Source organism: Urocampus carinirostris, chromosome 15, assembly GCF_059441175.1.
Source record: "Urocampus carinirostris isolate Australia breed hairy pipefish chromosome 15, RoL_Ucar_1.0, whole genome shotgun sequence".
Taxonomy (NCBI): Eukaryota; Metazoa; Chordata; class Actinopteri; order Syngnathiformes; family Syngnathidae; genus Urocampus; species Urocampus carinirostris.
Genome location: NC_142363.1, coordinates 36,007,757 through 36,027,725, shown reverse-complemented (window position 1 = coordinate 36,027,725; position 19,969 = coordinate 36,007,757). Strand labels below are relative to the sequence as shown.

Genomic DNA, 19,969 nt, shown 5'->3' with positions numbered 1-19,969 from the left:
GGCAGGGATGCCCAGATCTTCCTATCCCGAACCCACTTCATCCCACTCCATACCACATGATCCTGAGGCCATCCCAGACCAGCTGCCTGAGACCTATTTTCTCCAGCGTGTCTCAAAGCGTCCCCGGGGCCGCAGCAGCCACAGGAAGGGTCCCCGGCGCACCGAACCCCGGGCGGTAACAAAGGATTTGATCCCGAACGACTCATGTGGTTTAAAAAGGCACACGTCGATTGATAAAAACACTATACCTTTTATTCAATGTCATGTTAAAACACTTCAATGTTAACAACAAATTCCTCATTTTAGAGGTGGGGTGCGGCATTTGAAGACTTAAGGCTGCAATCGTGACTTGAAGCCAGGAGATGGCAGCAGAGTAACACATTGTTTGCGTGCAAGTACATAGCATTTCTTGGACGCCCGAAACGACTCATTTTTCATCTTTTTGGGGATTTGCAAAAGAATTAGAGGAAACTAAGGTTAGTAACTTGCTTGTAATACTACAAAGAGTACTCGGTATCGTTTATTAGGCAAATACACTTAAAGTACATCTAGAAGACATTAGGAAGCAATGTTTTGAACACACCAACAGTTTCCTTTCGAAATTACCGACAAACTTATGTTTATAAAGTGAAGATGCTGAACCTCGCATTGACCAGGCTAAATTATGTTTTTCTCATAACAATTCCCTGCAAAATACAAAATAATGAATCCAATTGATATAATTGAACTGGGGGTAAGGTGGACAATCTGCGCGTGTGTAAACTGCATCTCTCTCTGGTGTCAGTGATTGAAATGACACAAAATATATTTTTTAGGCCCAGTATATGCATGCGTAAATGTAGTTTTCAATCAAACTATAATCCGTTTTGGAACTAAATGTACCTGACGTCTTTTTTCGGTAACGGTAATGGCGTCCGAAGACATTTTTTTTAGTATTCCGTTCCTCCCTGGCCCTCAGACGCTGCTGCAGGGTCCCTCGCTGTCCCCGCTGCCTTCCCACGACTGTCCACCAGGAGACCGCAGCAAAGGTCCCGGGCCACGTCCGGCCCTGAAATCCCACAAAACATCCTTGAAAAGGCTTGAATTTGAACGTTTGCTTTTCAAGGTTTGAAAACTGCTTAAAAAAGGTGAAGGCTTGAATTTCTTGCCAGGTTTCTTGGTTTTAGGTTTTGGGACTTCAAATACAGGTTTTACATTTATTTTATGGTTACCAAATAGAATTGGCATCTTATTAGGGTACTTGACTGAATTTAGAGTTCTGAAATAGTTCTCGTTTGAAGGTTAGGAACTAGGCTTTGAGCTCCATTTTAGGGTTCTAAACTGATGGTAATGTTACAGAATAGGTTTGCTAGGGTTATGGTTTGGCACAGGGTTAGGGCTTGGAACTAGGGTGTGAGCTCCATATTAGGGTTCTAAACTGAATTTTATGATGCAGCAGGGGTAAACCAGTGAAAGCTGTCTGGCATTGCTGTTGACCATAGTGACCCAGAGTGTCCCTTTTAAGGTTTTTGTTTGTTATTGTCTTGCTGTCGGTCATTCCTCTTAAGGGATATGGCCAAGGTAGGTGGATAGATAAACTAAATTCAAAACAGGGTTACAAGTAGGGTTAGGGTTTCAGACTAATTTTAAGATTCCAAAATAAGTTTGAGGCTAGAGGATTTGAAACTCAAGTTTAGGCTCGGGTCCTTTTGATTGTTCCTGGATTTCTTCTTTTAACGGTACTGGACAAAAAAAGTCCTTTCATTTGACCATGAAAACCCTGTATCCAGCAAGGTCCCATCACAAGCACTTACCCTTGTTCTTCCCGAAAAGCCGACGAGTCGGCCCTGGCGGAAGACTGGACCGGCATGAAGATTCTGTGTGCCCCCTCAGGAGACGCCTGGAACAATAAGGAGGAATGAAAACTAGCGTGGGTGGACATTGAAAACCTGTAGGTAGCTCAAAGGTCTTGCAAAAACGGAGGTCCTCAGCCATCGGACTCTGAGAAAAAGCCTTACCTGCGGAGTGGGGTTGTCCCAGATGGGCCTGAAGGCGCTTCTGCTCGGGAGTAGCGGCGATTCCGTCCCAATGCTGAGGAGTCTCCGGCAGCAGGAGGGGCTCTCCGAGGGAGGGCGAGGACTCCGCCTGGGGACCTGCCAGCGGACGCAATGTGGTCCAGAAGACGGTTCGAGGAGGACCGGAACCTGACTGTCCCGGTCCTCGTCCTTGCGTGAGGTCGCCGACGAGCCATCAGAGACGGGTGGCTCTTCTGGGCACGTCCTGGAGTGTCTGTGCCAATGCGCCGGGCTGCGGGACCAGCACTCGACCCCGACGCCAGACCCGGTGCTCTGAACCGAGACTGGCTGGAGTCTTCAAGGCAACGATGAGAGAGGAAACGTTAAAACTTCTCACTGCTCAATTTGGCTCCACATTTAAGTTTTACAGCCTTTCTAGGGTTTCAAACTTTGCTTTCAGCCTCAAAGTTGAGCTTCAAGGTAGGATTTTTATAAGGTGGGCTTAGGGTACTTCCCCAAAAAGTGTGTATCACGTTTCAAATATTTTGGTACCGCCCAAAGGGGCGTTTCTTTCTCTTTCTTTGTTCTGCCTAAATAAATACAGTTTGCTGGGGGAAAGGCCCCCAAGAGTTGGGAGGGCGACCAAGGAGACGGACGTGAATAAGTTTCCTCCTCTTCTGGACCCTCCCCCTCTCCAACTGCCAGTTGTAAAAAAGTCGAATGCTTGTGTGTATCTTTTTCAGCGTTAGCAACTTGTAAATAGCTCTCCCGCATGTAAGAGGTCGATTTAGACCCTACAATTTTGGCCCCAAACTAGGCTTTTAAGGCATTTTTTGTATTTCTGACTAGGGTTTTAAAATGTTTCTAGGTTTTAAGCGTAAAACTAGGGTTTTATAGCCAACTTAAACTTCAAACTAGACTTAACTTCAAAGAGTGATTTTGGCATTAAACAAGGGTTTTAAAGCGCTTTTGGGATTGGTCAACAGGGTTTCAAACTAGGGTTTTAATGTGAAAGTAAGGTTCCAAATTAGGAGCTTGGCCCCAAACTAAGGTTTTAAAACATGCTAAATCATTCAAAGATGTCAACAAGCCAGCAGGAAGCATCTGCATCTACCTTGTCGCTGCACTCTCTTCTTGTGTCCCATGGGGGGCGTTGCGGGCATCAGAGTCCTTTCTGACTCTCCCTCGGGAATGGGGCACCTCGGAGCCTCTTCGCGGAGCCCGGGGTGAGCGTCCGCATTCCGGGCGCTCGTCCTCGCCGTCCTCCAAAGTGGCGTGACATCGCCATAAGATGTCCCTGACATCCCGCTCGTGGGCCAGCAGCATACCGCGCTCCGGATCTTGAGCACTTGTTCGCTGCAGCAAATTCTAGTCCAGGAGGAAGCGCGTAACACTTCGGGGGTCAGTGTGTTGACAAAAACGTGGAAAGGGTTAAAATTCCGAAAATCACGTTGACGTTTAGCATGTCAAAAAAAAAAACATATAGGGGTTAACGCCGATGATTGCTGGGATGAGCTCCGGCACCCCCGCGACCCTACTGAGGATAAGCGCTGCAGCTAATGAGATGAGAAATGTTAAAGAATAGACCTAAAGGGTTCGGATAGCGAAAATGTCCAAAAAAAGACGCGAGGGATAAGTATGTGGAAAATGTCCAAAGAAAAAACGTAAGGGGTTAGTATGTCAAATATGTTGAGTAAATAGACATAAGGGCTTAGTTAGTATGTCTTAAATGTTAAAAAAAAAAGACGTAAGGGGTCAGTATGTCAAAAATGTTGAAAAAAAAAAAAAAAGGTAAGAGGTTAAGTTAGTATGTTGACAAAAAAGGAGGTAAGGGGTTAGTAATTCGTTAAAAACACAAAAGGTGTTAGAATGTTGAAAAAATAGACATAAGAGGTTGCTTCGTATGTCGAAAATATTCCCAAAAAAGCCAAAAGGGGTTAGTATGTGGTAAAAAACAAACAAATAAGGGGTTAATATGTTGTAAAAAAAAAATACAAGTGGTTAATTCGTTTTAAATGTTGAAAAAAAAGACGTGTTTAGTATGTCAAAAATGTAAAAAACACAGAAGGGGTCAGTATGTCGAAAATGTTGAAAAAAGGAGGTAAGGGGTTAGTGTGTCGTAAATGTTGAAAAAAAGACATAAGAGGTAAGTATGTTGGAAAAAAGGGGTAAGGGGTTAGTAATTCGTTAAAAACACAAAAGGTGTTAGAATGTTGAAAAAAAAAAAAGACATAAGGGGTTGCTTCGTATGACGAAAATATTCCCCCAAAAGCCGAAAGGGGTTAGTATGTGGTAAAAAACGAATAAGGGGTTAATATGTCGTAAAAAATATATAAGTGGTTAGTTTGTCTTAAATGTTGAAAAGACATAAGGGATCAGTATGTCCAAAAATGTTGAAAAAATACGTAAGGGGTTATGTGGTATTAAAAACAAGGGGTTAATATGTCGTAAAAAAATATAAGTGGTTAGTTCGTCTTAAATGTTGAAAAAAAGAGGGGTTAGTGTGTCGAAAATGTTGAATAAAAAAGGAGGTAAGGGGTTAATATGTCGTAAATACATAAGGGGTTAGCTTGTCGTAAATGTTGAAAAAAAAAAAAAAAGACCAGATGTTAGTATGTCGTAAATGTTGAAAAAAAGACTAGGGGTTAGTATGTCGTAAAAATTATATAAGTGGTTAGTTTGTCTTAAATGTTGAAAGAAAGACGTAAGGGGTTTGTATGTCAAAAATGTAAAAAACATAAGGGGTCAGGATGTCAAAAATGTTGAAAATAGACGTAAGGGGTTAGTATCTCAAATGTTTGAAAAAGGAGGTAAGGGATTAATATGTCGTAAATACATAAGGAGTTAGTTTGTGTTAAATGATGAAAAAAAGACAAGGGGTTAGTATGTGGTAAAAAAAAAACAACTAAGGGGTTGGTATGTTGTAAATGTTAAAAAAAAAAAGAGGTAAAGGCTTAATATGTTGAAAAAAACAAATAAGGGGTTAGTGCGTCGTAAATGTTGAAAAAAAAAAAGACGTAAGGGGTTAGTATGTCTGATTGAATGAAATGCAGGAGTCCCCTGGGATTTAACACCAATAGGTTCTGAGGTGTGGATTGTAAAGTGAAATTGGGGGTGGGGTCACTACGGCTGTTTACAGAGTCATTTCCAACACATAATAAAGACCCTTTCGTTTGTAAACATTGTGACATTTCCGATGGGCAGGACTTAGCAAGGATGTAAAAGGATACTTGCGCTGGTTAGAAGACAGAGGAAAAGAACCATGTCGTCGCTGGCTGCGCGTTTGTGTGTCAGAATAGGAGAAAAAACCTTAGTGAACGTAGACCGAACTTTGACAGGATCCCAGCGGACTCTCGTCAAAGAAAACCAATTGAGTTGTGTTTAAATGCATTGAAGCGGAAAGATTAGACCGAGGCACTCATCAAAAATGCTTGGATTTGCAGCGTGTACTTCATATCAGGTAAGGGAAATTAAACCTTTGTTTGTCGCTATCCACTCTAAATTATTTTCGTAAGCTAAGAATACGCAGTGACTGACCTGGAGGTGACCGACGTAGGCGTGGAGGCGAGCGACGGGCGCTAGCAGGAGCCACAGCCAATGACAGTCTTCGTCGTCCTCTCGGGTTCGCCCCATTGGCTGTTTGCGGGGTGCAATCGGCACCTTTGTATTAACACCGGGGGGTCTCAGGTGGGCGGCACTTACCTGTTCGCCGAGTTCCATTGGTAGGCAAGCGGCCAATGCGCTCGCGTAGCTCAAGTAGGCGTCCCCGAGCACGGGAACCTGAAGCGATTAAAAGGGGGCGGGGCTCGAGTGGTGGACATATGCAAAGTTCGGGGCGCGCTCACCAGCAGGTCGGCCATCTTCAGCCGGGTCCTCCCATGCTTGAGTCGCTCCTGCAGCTCGTCGGCGAATCGCAGGTGGCGCTCGTGCAGATGCTTCGCCTCCTGCGCCAACTGCTCCCTGTTTGACAGGTGGGTTGGTTTTTACAAAAACGTTGGCCCCTCCCCATAAACTTCTATTACTATTTGGGGGTTTAAAGTCTTTTAGGGTTACTAGTTAAGGTTTAAGGGGGCACGGCGGCGCAGTGGTTAGCGCGTGTGCGGCACAGTTCTGAGGTCATGAGATTGACCATTTTGTGCGGGGTTTGCATGTTCTCCCCGTAATTGCGTGGGTTTCCTCCCACATCCCAAAGATATGCATGTCAGGTTAATTGGCCAGTCCAAATTGTCCCTAGGTATGAATGAGCGAGTGGATGGTTGTGTGTCCCTGTGTGTCCTGAAACCAGTTCAGGGTGTCCCCTGCCCACTGCCCGAAGATGGTTGGGATGGGCTCCAGCACCCTCGTGACCCTACTGAGGATAAGCGGTGCAGATAATGGATGGACGGATAGTTTAGGTTGAGCCTCTCACTAGGATTTCAAAGGCTTTCCAAATAGGGTTTCAAACTCGGGTTAAATATGGTTTCAGCACCCTTTAGGGGTTTCAAGCTAGGGTTTTAAAGCGTTCTTTGGATTCTGAAGTCGGGTTTGGACCCCAGAGTAACGTTTTAAACCATTCCTTTAGATCACAGTAAGGGTTTGAAGTAGGGTTAGGGTCCTTGAGATAAGGTTTGGAAATGTGGTTTTGGCCCCAAACCATTGTTTTGTCTCCATATTGTGGTTTAAAAGTGTTTTTAGGGTTTCAAACTAGGGATTTGTCTCCTTCATTGCGGTTTTCAAACAAAAAAAACAAGTTACCGAGGCTGTGGAGTGTCATAGCCTACAGCTTGCGGAGCCCGGAGCCGCTGCAGAGCGTCCACGTAGTCGCGCTCCGAGTGCAGTAGCTGCAGCGCCGCCTGCTGTCGAAAGTCTGCGTTGCATCAAGAAAAGTAACGTTACTCTAGTGTCAGGTGGAGGGGGGAGTAGATTAGAAAGAGAAAGGAGAGAACGAGAGAGAGACACTTCGATAAAGACAAAATAAGGGAGTGTGAGAAAGTGAGGGAGAAAGAGACATAGATAATGAGAAAGACAGGGAGTGACAAGAAAAATGACATGGATAAAAAATAAAGAGCAAGAAAAGGTGGTATAAACAAAGAAAATAAACAGAGGGGTAGATAAATAGATCAAGCTCTAGTTGTTTTGATCTGTCTTTTGGCGACATCAAGCGGGCATTTTTTAAGGTGCACCCATGTTTTTCCCTGGATCGTTGCATAGACCGGATTAAAATCCCATTTCCAAAGTCCCGGACTTTGTACGGACCTGGTTCCCCGGCCAGACCCGCTCGGAGGCCGCGCAGGAAGCAGCGTAGGAGGATCTTCTCCCGGCCGCCTGACGCGTGTGAGGCCGCAGTACTCTCGACGTCCTGCGAGGGGCGCTGCGCCTGCACTTGACTCCGCATTGCGCCGACATCTTCCTGCAGGGGGCGGCAGCGAGCCAGGCGTCACGAAAAGTGAAATGGAGGCTCCTTAGGCTCCGAAACCGTTCATCATTTTGTAAAGAATATTTATAAGCAATCGTAATAAAACACCTCATCTCATCTCATCTCATTAGCCGTACCGCTTATCCTCAGTAGGGTCGCGGGGGGCTGGAGCCCATCCCAGCAATCATCGGGCAGTGGGCAGGGGACACCCTGAACTGGTTGCCAGCCAATCGCAGGGCACACAGGGACAGACAACTCATTCGCTCATTCACACCTAGGGACAATTTGGACCGGCCAATTCACCTGAAATGCATGTCTTTGGAATAAAACACGATTAACCAAATTCATTCATTTTGGAAATGTATTATGCTTCTATGTTTGAATATTCATTATTGTTTTAATATAGTCAACTTTTAAATTGTTTATACTAAGCGACAGGGATGACCAATCACGAGGGTCTTCGAGAGAACAAGAGAAAGGCAGAGAGACAGAGAAAGGCGGAGGGAGAGACAGAGAAAGGCAGAGAGAGAAAAAAAGAGAGAGAGAAAGGCGGAGAGACAGAGAGAAAGGCAGAGAGAGAGAGAAAGGCGGAGGGAGAGAAAGAAAGTCAAAGAGAAAGGCAGAGAGAGAGAGAGAGAGAGAGAGAGGCGGGGGGGAGAAAGAGAGAGAGCAAGTGGGAGAAAGAGAAGAACACAGAAAACGAGAGATCGAGAAAGATAGAAAGAGAAAAGAGAAAGAGAGCGCAAGAAAGAAAGACAAAGAAAAAAAAACAAGAAAGAATGAGAGGAAGAAAGAGACAGAAAGACTGAACAAGAGAGAGAAAGAAGAGAAAGAAAGAGAACCATAGAGAGAGAGCGAGAGCAGAAAACGTCACCTCACTCGTCCCCACCTTGAGGGCCTCCACCAGGGCCTCCAGGCGTCTGGCTTTCTGGCGGCAGCGGCGCCGTTGGGCCTCCAGTTGGGCCCCCAGTTGGCCCCTCAGGACAGAGTCCCCATGCTGGACCTGGGCCAACTCAAGGAGGGCCCCAGTCAGGCTCGTCTTCAGCTCCGAGACCAGACGCTGCAACTGCACTCAAAAACGACACCAAAAAGAAAACCCTGTTCTTCTGCCCTCCGAAAATAGACTTGACACTAGAGGGCGCCAAAAACAAACAAAGTGCAACTCCAACGTTGAGCAGCAAGCACTAATTAAAATAATCGCTTTTCAATTGAAATTTTGAAAAGTAGCCGATAAGTTCGGAAAATGTCATCAGGAAAACAACTGTTCATTGTCATTGCTTTATTTATAAAACTGGGTTTCTATACCTTTTGCCCGTTCGATGCCTCCAGTACAAAAAAAAAAACTAGCCGGTATGAATCACGTACCACAAATCTGTCATGCCATTTTTAATCTTGTGTGTGCATTTATCAAGACCTGAGAGTTTTAGATTTCGAGAAAATCGCAAATTGAAATTCTTCCCATTCCAATTTAGCACTGGGAAACGTTACCTTCAGTTTTTGCATGGCCCATAATTGAGACGTAATCCTTGCACTAATGTACATGTCAAAATGCCCTGATTAGGTGTAGTATACACCTGTCCTGCAGGGGGCGATGACACTTCACATGACCATGTTGTACAAACGAATAGCAGTTACTTTTAATGATAATCCCAAAGGATGAATTGAAATTGTAAAGCCAGGTCACCAGAAATCAGTGCGACATCGTTTTTAAGCACTTATTGAGGGACATGGCAACAATTTCCAGCATTTACACCCACGTCAGCCAAAATCCAAGCACATTTCAATCCTTGAAAACACAACATTAAAATGATTTTTTTTCCCCCCTGCTTTAAGACTCACCGAGGAGATTTGCGAGACGAGCTCCTCCTCCCGGGACTGATGCATGACCACCCTAGAACCCCCTCCTCTCTCGTGGCCTGAAAGGGGGTAAAAGTCAGCAAACGCACGTCGCTTGAAGACCCTCCAAGGTTTGCTTTTTGCAGGCGGCGAGCGGACTTTGGCCAGGATGCGGGTGCACGCCGGGCGGCCTGGCGACCATCTGCTCCAGGAAGTGGCCGGCCCTCTGCGCCAAAGAACCTGTTTTTTTCACTCTCACGCTAAAAAGAAAATGCAGAAAGGTTAACCCTTCCATATTAAACTCCGAGGAGGCGGGAATTGGACCGGCGACCTCTCCATCCTGAGACGAACGCTCGAAAATGTACTTGACCCACTCCCGACAGCAATGCAAACTAATACCAGCCGCCGTTAATCGCGAGAGATGAAAAAATGAAATGGCAAAGCAAAACCACCAGAGAGCAGTGTTGGCATGATATTTTAGACACTTTTGAAATGTTTCTTCATTTCATGTTTGGCCTATCGGGTCAGACTGCCAAGAAACACGGCAACAATTTTAAGCATTGACATGTACTCTTCCCACCTTGTAACACAATCTCAAAATGCAAGCATTTTCTAGGCACCCGTAAAAACCCAGTAAATAGTTATTGACCTTCGAGGTTTACCAAATATTGCCCCCGCCTCTTTAAAATCCTCCACTTCCTTGGAGAGCAAGAAAAACTTTTTGTTTGCTTCTGTATGTCGAAAGAATTAGATGTTAAAACTCCTTTCTGGATGACTCACTCCCATCCTGGGATGTCCAGAGGGGGCAGTGCCCACCCAAATAAAAGCTCTTTAGATAGTTTTATCCATAAATTACCAATTATTAATATATATTATGCACAAAAATGAAAAATATTACCACTAGTGGTAAAGATGACATATGAAAAGACATTAGAGCTTATCTCATCCCCAGAAACACTGATTTGCATAGTGCATTTTCATAGGGGAAACGGTCTCTCCACTTCACCATTAATCACAAAGTGTCAGAAAGACCCAAACGCAGGACACAAGGGATGTGGTCTATTTAACCAGAAACAACAAAAGACTTCACCGGCAAGATGAGGTTGGAGGACCAGAACTGCTGAGATCTTGAGAGAGAATCTTGACTTGGGAATTCCTTTAAGATGACGGTTGAAATGTCAGGTGTTGGGACCAAGAGGGAAAACTTGAGAGGGGGACCTAAGGGCAGATCTTGCGGTGGAGGAAATCTTGAAAAGGAGACTTGGGAATACCTTTAAAAAGACGGTCGGAGTGGCACGTCTTGGAACGTGGAGGGAAGTGAAGGAGGAGGTCGTGGGAGACGACGGCTTGTCGTTTTGGTGAGTGAAAGTCTTCCAGAATTAAAACGGTTCAGCAAAGTGAGGTGGAAGCCGGGGGTACTTATAAGAGAGGGGGGGAGAGGAAAAGTGAAGGAGACTGGAAAATGGGGTAATGCTGACATCTTTTGGAGAAAAGAGAGACTGCAGGCACCAAACACTGACCCCTATTAATTGTTGGAGAGAGTCTTTCAACAAAAACAAGCTTTTTGACATACACAGAGACATTGAACCGAAAGGTGAAGAAGTGGAGCGACTGTTTGTTAATTCAATTGTAAATACCGCTAGGAATAAAAGGCAAACGAAAAGCGACTGGGACACTTTTATTTCTTTCTTGCGAGTGACATTTGGATGTTGACGGCTTGTCGGAGGACAAAATTCAGTCGCTTTCAGCAAAATCGACGTACGCAAAGAGTGGCTGTTGCCGACCGCCTTGCTACCTGAGCCGGGACGTCTGTGGCACCAAAGTCGACATTTTGCCTTAAAAAGCGGAAAAAAAATAGATGCGCAAACACTCGCAGAACCAAAACGAAAAAGGGAAAGAGAGAAAGAAAGCTAGATATAGAAAGAGAAAAAGTGAGAGAAAGAAGGAGCAAAAGAGAGTCAGAGGGGGAGAGAGAGAAAAAAGAGAGGGAGAGAGCAAGAAAGAGACAGAGAGAGAAGAGAGAAAGAATGAGCAAAAGAGAGGGAGAATCAAAGGTGGAGAGAGATCGAGAGTCAGAGGTGCAGAGAGAGAGTCAGAGGTAGACAGAGCAAAAAAGAGGGAGAGAGCAAGAAAGAGAGGGAGAGAGCAGAGAGAAATAATGAGCAAAAGAGAGAGTCAGAGGTGGAGAGAGAAAAAGAAAGAGTCAGAGGTGGAGCGAGAGAGAGATCGAGAGTCAGAGGTGGAGCGAGAGAGAGATCGAGAGTCAGAGGTGGAGCGAGAGAGACACAGAGGTGGAGCGAGAGAGAGAGAGAGAGAGAGAGAGAGAGAAAGGTGGAGAGTCAGAGGAGGAGAGTAAGTAAGAAAGAGGGAGAGAGCAGGAGAAAAACACAGCACGAGAGAGAAAAAAGGACACACATCTGTTTTGCAGCCCGTCCGTCGGTGGACACAATTTGGCCAGTTTGAGCAAAACGGACGTAGACAAAGAGTAACTGAAGGGGACGCCGTTGTCCAACACCTTGCTCATTGAGCCGGGACGTTTGGGGCACCAAAGTTGACGTTTGGCCTTCAAAAGGCGGAAAAGGACACGCCGACACTCTTGCTCACTCACCTAAGCCGCCGAAAGTAAAACATAGAAAAGGGAAAGAAGACAAAGTTGTCCTTTCGATGTTGCTACGTCTCTTCAAGATGGCGTCTGCCGCCCCTAACGTTTGTAATGGCTGCATTTTGGGATGCCGACGGCCGCGTAGGACACCGGTCCCGGCACCGACATCTGTCCCGGATCCGATGGGCCGTCGTCCTGCGCCAGTCCTTGCCTTTAGGAGCTCACCAGGACGTAAATCATCCTGCAAAGTAACAAAGAACAGCCGGGACGTTTGTCAGGGAAGGAAAAAAAAAAAGAGAGAGAGAGAAAGAGAGAAAAAAAGAGAAAGAGAAAGAGGAGAGAGAGAAAGACCGAGAAAAAGAGAGACAAAAAAAGAGAGGGACATGAGAGAAAAGGAGACAGAAAGGAAGAAAGCAAGAGAGAAAGAAAGCGAGAGAGAGAAAGGGGAAGAGAAAGAAAGAGCAATAAAGATACACAGACAGAAAGAGAAAGAAAGAGACAAGGAGAAAGAGAGAGAGAAAGTGCAAGAGAGAGAGAGCAAGAGAGAAAGAGAAAAATAGAGAAAGAAAGAGAGCAAAAGACACACAGACAGAAGGAGAAAGAGACACAGAGAAAGACAAAGAAAGAGCAAGAGAGAAAGAAAGAGCAAGAAAGATAGAGCAAGAGCAAAAGAGAGAAAGAGCAAGAGAGAAAGAGCGAGAAAGAGCAAGAGAGAGAGAGAAAGAACGTGAGAGAAAGAGCGAAAGAGAAAGATGCAGAGAAAGAAATAGAGAGAGAAAGAGAGCAATAGAGAGAAAGAAGGAAGAGAGAGCGATAGAGAGAGACACACAGACAGAGAGAGCAATAGAGACACATAGACATACCCGTATAGATAGTAAAAGAAGGAGAGCAGGTAGAAAGCCAGCTTGCACCATCCTTCCTTCTGGCAGAAGGCCAGAACGTCCGCGTTCATAATGGTGGTCGGGTCGTAAAGACCCGGGCAGCTCATCACCGGCCTGCTGGTGTACCTGCCGGAAAAGTGGGCGGAGTCAGGAATAAGGTGCGACGGGAGCCCCGCCTCCCTCCCTCACCTCCACACATGATAGGCCAGCAGCGGCAGGTTGAGTACCAGGGTCAGCCACTCGGCGGCGCACAAGAACATCACGCAAAAGAAGAAGTGGATCAGGTATTCCGGAAGCACCAGCTAGGAAAATAAACATACCAGAAATGAAGACGTTATTCCACCCAAAACGTGGCCATTCCGGGGTACGCGGCATGCTGGGAGAGTCCACCCCAGCAAAGCTCCTCAGCTAGGGGGGTTGAAGTGAACCACAGGAGCCGACTCCCTGCCAATCAGGAGCCGGCTCCCTTCGGGGGACGATGATGTGATGTTCGCAGACTTAACGGCTCTATGAACCAACTCTTTAAAGTGGCTCAATTCAAGCACTTCTAAGGCCAATTTCCATTACCTTCAGAGGAAGAACTCCAGCAAGGTTTTTTGTTGCAGACTTTGACAAAGTGGCTATCTTGCTGCTAACACTTGTGTGCTATTTTGAGCTCTTAACTATGATCTAGGATCATTTTGTGTCAATGGGCTACTAAAAACTGACATCAATTCTGCCATAATGCTTACACGATTTCAATAAGGGCTGGATAGGTGTTGGCTAATAGAGTTCAATACAGAAGATAAAAGGAGAGAAAATGTATAAAAAGCAGAAAAACGAGCCAAATTTTGACTCATTTGAATGAAGCAGAGTACAATCAAACTTAGAGACTTAATTGGTGGCTTGTATCCCTTAAGCACACGATTGATCGGGGCACCACTTCCCCTGGTGTGTCTTGGGCAAGTACAGCCCGGTGGTGCCCGTCCCTCTCCCGACCAACAAATCCTTCCACCCGGTCTCGAACCAGGGAACTTCCATTCAATATGATTGGTGTCAAGTGCTAAGAAGAGGCGAGTCATTTCTTTTGAAATAAAAGTGGAATAAGAAAGCTTGATGCGGTTGAGAAAATGTTTTTTTCCCACGGAGGAGGACCTCTCGAAGCCCATCTTCCAAAAGTAAGTTAAACTCAACTTTGTAGAGCATATTTTATGAAATGTTTGCTTTTTAATACAAAACAAAAAAGGTTACTTGTACAAGCCTTAAACATACAGAATCTAGCACTGTAGCAATTCGCGAACAAATTCAACTTACGAACCATCGTCTGTGAGTGAATGGGTAAGTGTGAGGCACATTGTAAAGCGCTTTGGGAGGTCTTCATTGACTTGAAAAGCGCTATAGAAATGCACACCATTTACCATTCGTAGGTCGGGCAGTGTCTGTACTCACAAAAACAAAAGTAGCAAGGAAAATGCAATTTTCTTTTCTCTCATTTTTTTCTTTATTTCCAAAATGGTGCAGCCCTATTGACCAATGTTCATTTTTTCCCAGGGATTCAGTATTCTTGTTTGACTTTAAAACATTGCCTAAATAAAACAACTGAAATTGTTCTGTTATTTACTCCACGACTGTTATTTCTTTTTAATTTGGTGTCTTTGTCACCGATCGCAGTTTGTCTTTTAACTTTGTTATACAAAACTCATTTTAAACTTTATTTTTGTATTTATTATTCATTTTACCTTATTTGTATGTCGTGGCACTGAAAAGTAAAAAATTTTAATAGAATCCCTGAAATAAACACGACTTTGCAGTTGCATAGTAGAAAAAAGTCTTAAGTTTGAATGAGATAAAAGTTCACTCTAGAGTGAAAAATTGAATGCTAACATAATCTAGTAGTATATTAGATTGTATTCATGAATTATGGAGTCATTTACTTGCATAAAAGGGACATCATATTTGGATTTAAGGGAAAAAAACAAATATGAAGAGCTGTTTGGGAGCTGGAATAGCCGAGTCAAAAGAGCCGATTCTATAGAAAGAGCCAGGATTGTAATCTGCCGGCTCTTTTGAATGAGCAGAGTCGAAAGAGTCGGTTATCAAGAAAAAAAAAAAAAAAAAAAAAGGCCGGAATACCCATTAGCTGTCTCTATGATGAGCTAAAAGAGCCGGTTCTCTAAAAAATACATGTTTTTTTAAAGGAAAGAGTGTGAATTCCAATTAGTAAGCAGTTTTCAATGTACTGAAAGAGCCGCTTGTTAAAAACGAGCTAGGAAACCCATTAGTTGGCTCTTCGAGTAAGCCGAGCCGAAAGAGCCGGTTCTCTAAAAAGAACATTCCCATCACTTAGCTGTGGACACCCGAGCTTTGCTTTCAGACACATTTGACTTATGTCATCATAAAGGAAAATGAGACGTGACCAAAGCTCCGCTGCCCCCTGGTGGACGAAAATGTGTGGAAGGGAAGCATGCGTGCCAGCTTGCAGATGACGGGGCCACACGTGACAGAAGCCATGAAAATGGGGAAAGGCGCAATCGTGTACAAATATATTGCACTGTGCTGCTAAATGTCATCAAAGACCCACAACACTAAGACTTCTTCAGTCTTTTCTACCACATTAGATGGCGTCGCCGTTATAGAAATACGATAATAAAAGTGATTCCTATACTTTTGCGTAAAAACACATTGCTCCCTCACTCCTCCATGAGCAACAGCCCACGTCCTCCATGGTAAGTGCAACTTTTATTTTGTTAATATCATACGACTGCGTTTTTAAATTCAATGACTATTTGAATGTGTGTTTTAGTGATCAGAATGGTGTCTTTTATTTATGTTTTGAGTCCACTGTACCCAGAGTTACAGGTTATTCAGTCCAATACTGTAATTAAATGATATAAATTTAGATATTGTATAATGCTAAATAATAAAACAGTTGAACGTCATACCTCTCGGACCAAACAATGAACAATGCGACTTCTTCACCTTTTTTAATAACGGAATAAATTCTAACTGCCCATTACTTTAATGATTATCATTATTACTATTACATTTTGGCCTAGTCACCCTAAAAGGAATATGAACTCATGCGTGGCCCCTTCTCAGGGTTTCTGCATTTTCGTCATGCAGAGCTTTTTGAGTTTTTCCTTGCCCTCATGTAGGTTTTAGATCAGGGGATAGTGTCATAATAGTCTGTGGTTTGCAATAATCTGGTCAGTGCAGCCCTCTGACACTCTTTGCGATAAAGGGCTATAAAAATAAAAATGACTTGACCTGACTTGAGCTTTTTGAGTTTTTTTCTTGCCCTCATGTAGGTTTTAGATGGTGTCATTGTCGCCTGGGCAGCCAGATTAATTGGTTTTCAATTGGGAAAATTGGCTGGAGATACAAGCAATCCTAGATTCGGGCGTGATCTAGGAAGAGTTATTTTTGGTGAAAAGACTGAGCGCCTGACTTCCTTTCACTCAACAGCTACGCAAGCAAAAGGGGAATAATGGGAAGAATTCGAACTCATGCATGTTTGGAGCCTTTGCAAGTCTTTTCAGTTAGCGCCTTTAGCTTCCATCGATCGTGCATTCGCCAACTCGGAAAAGAGACAAAACCGCAGACAAAATGGCGCAAAACCACATGTACATTTCCAGACGGATGACAAAAACGCAGAGGCCGACATGAGCTAAGTGGAAAGAGCTTTACAAAGGCTTCGGTTTCGTGCACAACATCCGAAAGGTCGGTACAAACCTTCAGGGCAAGTTTGACACGTTTAATCTTTTTGAGCGTCTTTTAATTGGGGGTTTAGAAAGAGAGGAGGTGTAGGATACAAAAAAAAAACATAGCGTTAAGAGGAAGTTGCGGTTAGGCCTGCTGATCCATTTAGCATGACAGTGCAGAAAAAGCCTGGAAAAGGTTGTTCTTTTTTGCGAGCTGGAGGAAAACCGGTGAAATCACCTACCGGATTCAAAGTGTTGCACTGATCGATGGGATTCTTGTAATCCGTCTTGAGTTCGTCGAACGCGATGATCTGCACCAAATAAAATATTTACACATGGCCAAATTCAAGCACTTTCAAAGACAATTTTTCCAGTACCTTTTAAATGAAGGAACCCAGCGCCGATTAAAAGAGTTTTTTTGTTGTTGTTGACTTAGCTGCTTCATTTGCGTCATCAATCTTGCTGCTAGTACATACTTTGTGCTAATTTGAGCGGTTTTCATCCATGATGTTTTTATAATAATAACAATGATGAATGAGATCTTTGTTTTCCCTCCTTATTTGACATTTTCACTTGTTGCATATTAGCACAAACCTAAAAACTCAATTCATGTTAAAACACACACAAGAAAATAAGTATTTGAACACCCTGCTATTTAGTTATTTCTCCCACTTACAAATCATGGAGGAGTCTGAAATTTTTCTCGTAGGTGCATGTCCACTGAGAAGGAGATAAACTAAGAAGAAAAATCCAGAAATCACAGTGCATGATTTTTTTAAACAATTAAATTGTGTTGTATAGATGCAAATAAGCATTTTAACACCTGAGGAAATGAGTGTAAATTAATATTTGGTACAGTAGCCTTTGTTTGCTATAACAGATGTCAAACGTTTCCTGTAGTCTTTCACCAGGTTTGCACACACTGCAGGAGGGATCTTAACCCACTCCTCCACACAGATCTTCTATAAAAATACTACTACTACTGCAATGCTGTGATACAAAAATACTCCTGCTGCGGTGCTTGAATTCAGATGGACTGAACCATTTCAAGGCACTGGAGTATTTTCAACGTTGCGTTGTTCACTTTTTTTCCTTCTTTACATTTTTTAGCTAGCGTTTTACATTATATTTAAGCATATCCTGTCCTTTATTAAGGGAAAGAGAGATGTAAACATGCTATAATTTGGGGGGGGGGGGGGGGGGGGGTGGCTAAAAACGGCAGTATTGGTAGATATGCTTGAGAACGAGCAGCGGACGCTCTCGCGAGATTTCAACAGCGGCGGGACTCTCGTCCCTGACCACTAAGCTAACGCTAAGCTTGCTAGTTTCCGTTAATATCTCGTAAACCGCTTTGGTCATTCGATGACAACATTTTTTTAATTTGGAGTCAATGGTGACGATAAATATCATGACAAAAAAGTGAAATGACGTCAAGAAAACCGCTCGACGTCGTGGCCGTCGTCGTCAAGCCGGTATTCTCCAACATTTACGTCAGGTAGACGCGAGTATGACGTGAGAGAGGAATTACGCCATTGGCGTAACAAAGCGGGCCCGCCCGTTTTATTGCGCTACTTACGTGCCAGATGGCGAAGAAGATGAGCGCCGCCGTCAGGAGCAGCGCCAACATGTAACAAAAGGCCGCAAATGTGAAGGCCATGGCGGCAGCGGCAGGGCTTCTTGCGGCGTATCGCCTTCGCTCCGGCGGGTCCGCCTGTGACGCAAAATGCCTTCACGACAGATAGGCGGCCTGGAGATTAGCCCGGCCTGGCTTCGTCTCCTTGCCTTCTTCTTCTGTCTCCCTTAACAGCGTGGGAGCTGTCTGCTCGGCGCTCTCTGGCGGCCATTTGGCGTCATCGCAGCTAGCTCTTTTGCTGCACTCGAGAACAAATTTGATTTATTCCACTCTTATTGTACCAGATACGACCTCAAAGAGTTTCAGAAAAAGTGGAAAATATCGTTGGAATGACATCTTTTCTTCTATTTGGAGGTTGAAAATCTCTTGACGTCCTACTTTCCTGGAATGCAAGTTGTTCGACGCTGCCGAATATGACAGGAAATGGAAGAATCGATTTAAAAATACTTTACTGAACAAAACACTAATCACTACCGTACAAAAAAAAATCAAACTAATTTTGCATTAACATTAGAACCAAAATGATCAATTTGAATACTAGTGATAGGTTTCGCGTGACGTCACCCGAATGTAAACAGTCGGCCATATTGGCTGGGTCAGACGCGGCTTAATTTTGTCACGGGTATACAGTGATTTTGTTGACTGTTTAAATTAAATGAATGTGTAAAGCATTGTTTTTGTGACTTATCATTTATTTCTAAGTATGGTTACCTGGTGAATGAGTGGTTAGTGTAAGAACTGTTAGACGATTAAAATGTGTTACTGATTATATTTTCAACCTTTATAAGTTTTATCATTTAATCAAAACATTTACTTAGAAAATCACATGACTCATTTGGTTGTTATAAATTCAAGTACGTTTGTCCACATTTATGAAGTATTGACATGCTGTATTCATGTTCAAATGTATCCTTTTATATCAGTACTTCTCCAGCAAGCCCTTATGGCCAAACTTCAGCTGTGTCCAGTTTTAACAAAGGACTGTTGTGAAAAGGCGAGTTTCTTGGCCTGTTCGAGTTTCATGTTCCGTCTTGCCACTTTACACCCCATTCCTACAAAAACTGTCGTCACCCGTTTTCCGATGCCTTTTGGTGGGAGCACACTGTCCTGATTAATTGGCCTGGAGTGTACTCCGTTTTATTGAATTACTTTGTGATAAAAGTCCACAACTAAACAGCTCTTAGGACCTTTTTTCTGGTCCGAATCCCTGAAATTGAACACGCGGCGAGATACTGATTGTCTACGCCAGGGGTCAGCAACCTATGACCAGGGTTGGGTAGGGTTACTTTAACTGGATTACTTTCAATTACTTTTGGATGACTCCAATACCAAATATGCTAATAAAAGACAAAATAAACTAAATATGAATAAAATGATGACTCGCAACACGTGGTAAGCTTTCTCTCCTGGCTTTGATCTTTTTGGTCTCCGGCAAAACGAACATAAAATGCGACAAACAAAATGAAAAAAAATCCAAACAGCTTGCCAACATCATTTTTGCCGTTCCATGTATTCTGTTACTCCCCGAGCCTGCACAAAATTCAGTCATTTTATTCCTATTTAGTTTCTTTTGTCTTTTATTAGCATATTTGGTATTGGAGTCATCCAAAAGTAATTGAAAGTAATCAAGTTAAAGTAACCCTACCCAACCCTGCCTATGACACACGTGCCAGCAGTGGGTTAACTAGTGTCAGGCGAGTGCACGGCAAAATAACAATGATTCTTTTAAAAAAAAAAGCGCATTTTTACCTGAAATTTAGACATTTTCAGTCGCGCACCATGTTGTTTAGAGGCTTTACGGTAGCGCCCCTCCTCCTCTGCTCCGTGTGTGAGCGTGTGTCTGTGTTTTAACCCAGCCAACGAAACACAGGCGCGCGATAAATGAATGAATCTCGTTTTTTTCAGCCAGCGTGGGCAAATGACTGGGGCTTTGTGCAAAAAATGATCG

General features: G+C 43.8%; 2 protein-coding genes across 4 annotated transcripts; both read right to left on the bottom strand.

Moving 5' to 3' along the window:
* Window positions 1-485: 485 nt before the first annotated feature.
* LOC148352269 (uncharacterized) lies at window positions 486-10,781 on the bottom strand. 2 transcript variants are annotated; one of them, XM_088354620.1, is made up of 13 exons: window positions 10,316-10,781; window positions 9,385-9,485; window positions 9,229-9,305; window positions 8,279-8,455; window positions 7,230-7,383; window positions 6,729-6,840; window positions 5,840-5,954; window positions 5,697-5,774; window positions 5,532-5,630; window positions 3,109-3,362; window positions 1,998-2,349; window positions 1,794-1,879; window positions 486-1,048 (listed from the first exon to the last, which is right to left on the bottom strand). In XM_088354620.1, exons 2-13 carry the CDS (start codon window positions 9,425-9,427, stop codon window positions 955-957), a joined length of 1,641 nt encoding a protein of 546 aa, XP_088210746.1. In that variant the 5' UTR covers window positions 9,428-9,485; window positions 10,316-10,781; the 3' UTR covers window positions 486-954. The 2 variants fall into 2 exon arrangements, with proteins under 2 accessions (XP_088210746.1, XP_088210745.1); XM_088354619.1 differs by lacking the exon at window positions 10,316-10,781 and having other exon boundaries at window positions 9,385-10,280.
* A 105-nt stretch (window positions 10,782-10,886) lies between these two features.
* cnih1 (cornichon family member 1) lies at window positions 10,887-18,202 on the bottom strand. Of its 2 annotated transcripts, XM_088354621.1 has the most exons (6): window positions 17,965-18,202; window positions 16,631-16,699; window positions 16,420-16,458; window positions 12,898-13,010; window positions 12,691-12,834; window positions 10,887-12,068 (listed from the first exon to the last, which is right to left on the bottom strand). In XM_088354621.1, exons 1-6 carry the CDS (start codon window positions 18,043-18,045, stop codon window positions 12,041-12,043), a joined length of 474 nt encoding a protein of 157 aa, XP_088210747.1. In that variant the 5' UTR covers window positions 18,046-18,202; the 3' UTR covers window positions 10,887-12,040. The 2 variants fall into 2 exon arrangements, with proteins under 2 accessions (XP_088210747.1, XP_088210748.1); XM_088354622.1 differs by lacking the exon at window positions 16,420-16,458 and having other exon boundaries at window positions 17,965-18,198.
* Between the last annotated feature and the right edge of the window lie 1,767 nt (window positions 18,203-19,969).